The sequence below is a fragment of the Telopea speciosissima genome, chromosome 11 (genome assembly GCF_018873765.1).
Source record: "Telopea speciosissima isolate NSW1024214 ecotype Mountain lineage chromosome 11, Tspe_v1, whole genome shotgun sequence".
Taxonomy (NCBI): Eukaryota; Viridiplantae; Streptophyta; class Magnoliopsida; order Proteales; family Proteaceae; genus Telopea; species Telopea speciosissima.
Window position 1 is genome coordinate 12284866 of NC_057926.1, and position 7706 is coordinate 12292571.

The 7706-nt window shown below is 42.3% G+C and overlaps 1 protein-coding gene across 1 annotated transcript; it reads left to right on the plus strand.

The window, feature by feature from the left end:
• The first annotated feature begins 5866 nt into the window (after nucleotides 1–5866).
• LOC122644789 lies at nucleotides 5867–6672 on the plus strand. The gene is made up of 2 exons (XM_043838174.1): nucleotides 5867–6019; nucleotides 6121–6672. The coding sequence occupies exons 1-2, from the start codon at nucleotides 5867–5869 to the stop codon at nucleotides 6670–6672; spliced, it is 705 nt and encodes a 234-aa protein (XP_043694109.1).
• The last annotated feature ends 1034 nt before the right edge of the window (nucleotides 6673–7706 follow it).

Here is a 7706-nt window from a genome sequence, read left to right on the forward strand (position 1 = left end):
ACCCCGCTGGGCCCGTACTCTTCTCGGCCTCAAGGCTGATCACAATGTTTGGCGGGCTCAACATCACGGCCATGCCCTTGGGGGCCTTGGAGGACTCGTCCCGGGACTTCTTCTCAGCGTTTTTCTTCTTCTGGTCCACTAGGGTCTCGGTCCTTAGCCGAGCGGTATCCATAGGGGGAATATGGCCGACCACTGCAAGAGAAACCAAACATAAAAAATAAATCAAAAAAGAAAAGAAGACTAAGTAAAGGGGCCAGCTCGGGCAATAGAAACGGGCTTGGCTAGGGCTCCTACCAGGGGTCATATGCCACCTCTGAAGAAACCCCTCGTCCTAAAGCTGGAGGACATCGAGGGGCGGACGCTGGGGGATCAAGTCAAGTGAGGTCAGCTCATTCTCAGTCAAGGGCAGTACCCTGTTGACATAATTCAAATGGATCTCCTTCCACTCGGCTCAGAGAGGGCTATTTGGGATCGAAGCAAAGAAAAAGCGGGGCTTCCAATGCTTACTGAAGCTCGGCGTGCCGACCAAAAACTTGTGGCCGCCCAGGGATGCACTCTTCCCAGATCGGCGACTGAAATAGTACCACCCCTTTTTTGGAGACTTCTTCAAGAAGAAGAGCCGAGAGAAAAGTGCCACCCATGTGCCTCGGCCCATCTTGCAAAATAAGGCGTAGAAGCCGTACACGGCCAGCCAAGAGTTCGACACCAGCTGACCCAGGGATAAGTGGAAATAGTCCAAGATCTGGTCCACTAGGCCGAGGACGGGGAGCCTGAACGCATACTTGAAGGGCAGCTCGTACAAAGCCACCTCGTCGGGCCTGATGTAGTAGGCCATCTCCCCTGGGTTAGGAGCTCGGAGCTGAATGTCCTTGGGGATGGCATAGGTAGTCCTCAGATAGTTGAGGTCGGCATTCGTGATCGTGCTCGAAACGGTACCGACACTCCCTTCTTTGAGCTCAGGGGCGTCAACGGACGAGCTGACCGAACCAACCCCCACTTCGGAAGAATCTCCCTCACTTGACTCCTCATCGGATGAGGATGACCCAGAGTTCTCGGCTCGGTCCACGGCAATTGATTGGGCCACGTGGTCGAACTCCAGGAGCAACTGAGGCTCGGCCTGATGAGGCTCCACTACATCGGGCTCATCCGAAGTAGAGCCCAACAAGTCTATGGTGGGAGAACGAGCGGGGAGCTCTCGGCTCGGACTCGCGCCCTCTGCCACCCCGACGAATAGCTCGCCCATGAGACTACTACCAACTGACATACTGGGCGGAGAAGACTTACTGGTTGAAGAAGAGCTGAGGATGAGCTGAGCGCGAACGAAGCAAAGGCCGAGCTGATCACGAACCAGAAAGCACCGAGCACTACAGAGCTGAAGAATCCGAGCTTGCCGAGAAGTCAATAACTTAGAGCAGTGAAGAATGAATAGTTAGGAGTCGCCTATTTATAACTCTTGGGTTGAACTGGTCCAATGGCCGAGCAGAGCTCAGCATAGTTCAACGGCCCATTTCAAAGGACGTTTTGAATTCCTGAGCCTGCCATAATGACTCTGCTGATGTGGCACTGACGCCCAACCGTCAGACCATGCAACGTCAAATCCATGGTAAAAATAGGCTCGGCTCGGCCGTAAAAATCTTCCAGACAAGCAGACCTGGAAACTTCACTCATTAGTGCCGAGCTGACCCCTGATGAGTGGGGGGCCTATGATGAGGCATAAAACACCCCACCAATCAGAGGCTGCCACGTGGCCGACCTGACCTCAGTCCGAGAACCAAATTGAGCCGAGCAAAAAACCAGGCCAACCTGACCTCCGATAAGTCACCTAACAGAGCCGGGCTCACACAAGTTAGCCGGTGGCTCAGGCCGAGCTCACATAGGTCAGCCGTAAACTCCTGGCCGAGCTGACTGCCAAGACCAACCTCTCGGGCTGACCTCCCAGGCCGAGGTGACTGCCAAGGCCGACCGACTAGGCCGACCTCCCAGGCCAAGCCCTCCTACACGGAAGCTACCATAGCACCCCACCAGGGATCGCAGGGCCACGTCAGCGCATCTCGAGAATCACTGGATAAGAATCGAGTCACGATCCTGGCGCGATACGAAGTCACACTCTACATGGACTCTTACCTTAATAAGAGCCCGGCCCCGAAAATAGCTCTCCACTCTGCTCTACACGAGCAAGCCTTCCGAAAGAAGGACTCCTACCATACTAGGACTCTCCCAATTGCCTCATCTCATCCTCACTCTATAAATACCCAGGTATGGAGTATCATTCCTCATCTTGCTTTTTGTTAGCTTTTACGCTGTTGCACTGGCGATCTAACTTGAGCATCGGAGAGTCCTAGGCCGGAGCCGCACCGGCCCTCTTGTGCTCATCTCTTGGTCCTTGCAGGCTCCTCCGTAGGCGAACCAAGCGTCGGAGATTTCCACACGCAACAGGGCTATTGGCTACAATTTCATCCTTTAGTTTGTTGGGGAAACCTCTTAGAAGAAATTGGACAGAAAGTCAAGAATAAATTGATAGATCCATATTGTAGTTCTATTTTTTCACAACTGAAATTTTCTAGAGTTCCAACTTTGGGCTTTAGGCTGTTCTGTATTGAAATTTTATTAAGAAGGAGGCCGGGAAGAAGACAGAAAATAAGGTTAAAGAGAATTATTTATGTTTTAATGAATATGCTAGCACTCAAAATTAAAGAGAAAAAGTACCTTCATCGGCCTGATACTTGTTCTAGTCATCTCCTGCTGCCAGTAGATTGAATTTGGGATTCCATTCAACACTGTTCATTGGATTTCAACCTAGGAATTAGGATATGTCCAAGTGCACAAACTGATACTTGTTCTAGTCATCTTCTTCGTCTTGTTCTATCAAGCCAGTTAACTTATTTCCTTTATTGCATTAGTATTTTGGGAAAAAGTTCTCTATCCGGGAGTGTGGCCTACGCCAGCACTCCCATGAGTCTATCTCTCTCCTCCCCATGTGAAAAGACACCTCTGTCCCCTTATTTTAATGAGGAGAGAGATAGACACATGGGAGTGCTGGCGTAGGCCACACTCTTGTACAGAAAACTGATTCCCTAGTTTTTTTAATGAAACCTTGTATTGCATTGGTTGGATATGAGGAGGATGCCAATGTTGGAAACTTGTAGGGACTAGGGACTGAGTCGACTGACTTCCTGTATGGATTGTTATTAATGCTTGGTGGAAAAATCTATCAGCTTGGTATCCAAGATCAGAAATGTCTTTCTACTTTTACTATAGGTGGAGGGGATACTATTAGCATCATGTAACCTCTAGATTTGGCCGGTTCAGTTTTCCCGATCATCCATGGATTTGTTATTGGTATTGTATCAGCCAATATGTATCGGTATAGTAAAAAAGTGGGCTTTTTTGTTTAAAAAAAGGGGTTTTCTGTACTGGAATAGGCTTGATACGGTCCTTGGAAGCATTATTGGCAGCGACCAATACCGTGAACTAAAACCTTGTGACCATCCCATGATGCTTTATTGGTGGTCATGTTTTGGCTATTAGTTCTTCTTTGTTTCAATTCTATGGTTTTGTGGATTGGTTCAAATATACTTAACTCTTGTTTTAATTTGGATCTTAAAGATCAAGAGAATGATGTTCCTTTTTTTAAGAAAAGGGCATGGGAGAAGTCTCCATCAAGAATCCTTATATGGAGAACCCCACAAAGAGAGTGATGCATCTACAATATATTAGGCCGACCACAGTCAGCAAATTCAACATTGAAATTTCTGATTATATATATAATATTTAGAGAGAGAGAGAGAGAGGTTGGTTTTCTTTTTGAATTCTTGAGATGGGGTTATAAGAGATTGTGATATGGCAAAGGGACTATTTATATGAGACTATACTATTTGTTATATTATAAATTGAAAGAAAAGAAGAAGAAGATGTTGTGTTAGTTATGTTTGTTAGTTCTGAGTCACTCCCAAAATCGGCTGCAGTCATTTACAATCATTTGTGTTCCTTGGTTGTTAATAAATTAGGGTGTGCAATTATGTTTGTTAGTTTTGAGTTTTAGTGTCTTTATATTTTGATTTGTAGATATACATATACATGGACACAGTAAATGAGACTGATGAGGCCTAGCTAGAGTGCAGGAAAAAACTAAATTTTATTAGCGACTGTAGCTGCTGTTCTAGGAGCGAAGTATTATAGTAGAACGTATTTGGTTAAACAACCATACAGTGATGAGCGACTCTGTGACTATGCTGAGACATAAAGAATCATAGGGGTATGTGACACCACATGTCGAAGTATTACAAGAATGAGCAAAAGAGCATTTTTTTGTTTAAGTAAAATGATGCGAGATAGGGGCCTTCTACATGATAGCAGATCAGTTCAAGTGGAGGAGCAGCTGCTAATTTTTTTGCAAACAATTGGCCACAACCTTAAGAACTATAAGTGTCTACATGATTTTGGCCGTTCTAGAAAGACTATAAGTCGATACTTCAATATTGTGTTGGGTGCAACAATGAATTGGCTCCAATTTTATTAAAGCCTCCAAGTAGAAGAATTCATGATCGAATATCAGGTAGTAGAAGATTCTACCCTTTCTTCAAGGATTGCATTGGCGCCATTAATGGTTCACATGTCCCAGCGTGTGTTCTGGTAGATCAACATAAGACATTTTGCGATAGGAAGGGAAATATATCTTAGAATATATTAGCAGCCTGTGATTTTGACACGAGGTTTACTTACATATTATCTGGTTGGGAAGGATCAGCATCAGATTCTAGAGTATTATATAAAGCCCTTCGCAGAAATGGAGAAACAAAGATGGTGGTCCCTCCTAGTAAATGCTATCTTGTTGATGCTGGGTATGCAAGTCAGAGGGAGTTCCTAAGGCCATACCGTAATGTTCGGTATCATCTGAAAGAGTAGAGAAACTCTAATATCCGTCCAACTGATAAAAAGGAATTGTTTAACTTGCGTCATTCTTCGTTGCGCAATGTAATTGAACGTGTCTTTTCTCTATTAAAGTCACAATTTAAGATATTGAAAAATCAACATGAATATCCTTATAAGACGCAAGCAATGATTGTAGTAGCATGTGTTCTTCTTCACTATCATATTCTTACTCAAAATACTCTTGAAGAAGAAGAGTTTTTGGAAAACGAGAACAGTGATGATGAATCTTCTAGTAGCAGCGATGATGAAACAGATGAGGAAGAAGATAATGATGATGTTATTCCCATTGGTAATGAAGGGGCTATTATTGGTGATGATGATTGGGATGAATATCGAGAGGAGGTGGCGGACAACATGTGTGCTGGTTGGATGGCAGGAGGAGACGATGATGATGACTATATGACAGATACTAACGATTGAACTATTTTCAGATACTCTGATGATGAGACACATGTAATCTTAATATTAAACATCTGAACATGTTTTGGACATTTTCAGATACTCTAATTTGGTTGTTATTGAGTTTTAATCATTTGAACATGTTTTGGATATTTTAAGATACTCTAATTTGGGGGATGTGGAAAGTCAATTGTTTATGTTTATGTGGATTGCATCGTATTAACTATTTAAGATATATTGATAAACTGTTTATAAACTCAAATAGTTGTATTGTATGATGTTGAGTTTTTTCATCAGACAAGCATTGTAAACTATGACTTCAGAAGTGGGTTCACAATCTAGGACACAAGCGTCCCGGGCTACTAACGTATCTCATATGTTCCTAGAGTTTGTCTAATAAAGCAACATAAGAGTGGAAGGTCAAGAGACAATGGTTTGTCTAATAAAGCAACATAAGAGTGGAAGGTCAGGAGACAATGGTTTGAAGAAAGAATAATGGGTGAAGATTTCAAAAACCATAAAAGAACGCTGCAACATGACATATGAAGTGGAGCAATGTCGAAATCATTACAGAGTCTGGAAAGCAAAGATTAAAGCATTGGGTGACCTACACAAGCAGAGTGGGTTGGGCTGGAATTCGGTGGAGAATAGGTTCGATGCACCCCAACATGTTTGGGCTAAATATAAGGTAATGCATATTTTCCTATGCATGATTCAGTTCTAATAACAAAGGTCATAATCTACTATATTATATTATATTAACATTATCTCCCAGTTGTCTCTTGGCAGAGAAAAGAAGAAAAATTTTGGAGAGAGCATAGAATGCTTCAACTGCATTTGGATGTTGTCGTTTGGATGGGGAATGAGATTGCGACGGGGCATGGTTCTTTTCACCCACTTGATGCACTTCATATTGATAATACAGAGCATTCTGTGTCAGTTGATGGTTTAAATAGCATGGACTTAGATGTTAATGAAGACAGTCAAGACCAACCAAATACTAGTGGAATTCAAGTGGAAAGTAGTAACCGTAGTGGTCGTAGGCCACGTTTAGATGCCACAAGTGGTCGAGGGAAGAAAAAAAAAAAAGGGAGAGCGGATAAGGTAGCTAGTCCTTTAAAGGTAATAGCTGAAGTGATCACTGAAATGGTTAAGAAATACTCACCATCTGATTTTTGTAGCAAATTGTTTGCTACAATCAATGTAATTCTAGGTATAGATTTCAATAAGAAAGTCGCTGCCAAAAGATTTTTTTCGGACAACAAGACCTTAGCAAATATATTAATGGAAGCAAATGAAGACGAAAGGATGACAATATTGGACATGTATTTGCCAGTTTAAGATGCTGGACAAAGTAGGTTGAAAACTGTTTGGTTGTGGATTTTTTTTTCTCTAAAACTAATGTCTCTTTTATTTGGTACAAAACTGATGTGTCTCTTTTATTTGCTACAATAGATGCTTTATGTGGATTCAGATATTATGTGATCATGTGTTTGGTTTGAAAATATTTCCTGTCTCTATATTCTACGGGAAAAATATACTGTTCTTGTTGGTAAACGCTACCAGAAAGCAAAGTAGGATTCAACAAGTGAAAAGAAAAGCGGTAGAGTACCGAACGAGATTGAACAACAGCATTCCTGGAGTTTGATACATGTCGATTTTCCCTGGAAATACCCAACATGGGGCCTCCTTGGATAATGTGCTAGGACTAGGTTTGAAAATATTTATTGTCTCTGTACTGCTATATAGCATATTCTTCTTTTTCTTCATGATTCTCTTGGTTTTCCCATATTTAGGACTTGGAGCTGCTAACTGTGTTACACTACATTTAGTATTCATCTGTCCATTGATTTTTACCATCATTTTGGACTTATTTCCTGCCCTTAAGACCTTGACTCGATGACAGTTTGAAGCAGATCAGATCAGTAGATTGTGACATATGACTCCCATTTTCTGCTCCTTTTTGTTTCCTGCGATTAAGAGTTTTTATATATACTTGAGATTACCTGTTGCTTTGCGATATAAAGTACTATTATGAAGATATAATTTCTGGTATCCTTTCTAATCAAGATTAAGGTGTTGTTTATGAAGACATAGTGTTTGTTTGCCCTTCAATCAAAGTTAAAGTGCCTTGACCTACAGCTAGAGAATAATCTCTGTCCTATGAATGGTCTTCTTGTTATAATCTTTCATATATTGCTGCTGTGGTGCTAGCCCTTATTGTTGTTCTATAAGTATATCTGCATCTTTTTATTGTGCTGTTGTTGCTACCTCCTATATCATGGGTAAGAGAACACTAACCTAATCAGTCGTGTAGCCCCGGTACTAGTGTGGTTGCCAATGAAAGTTGTGTACACGCAATGGTTTAGATTCTT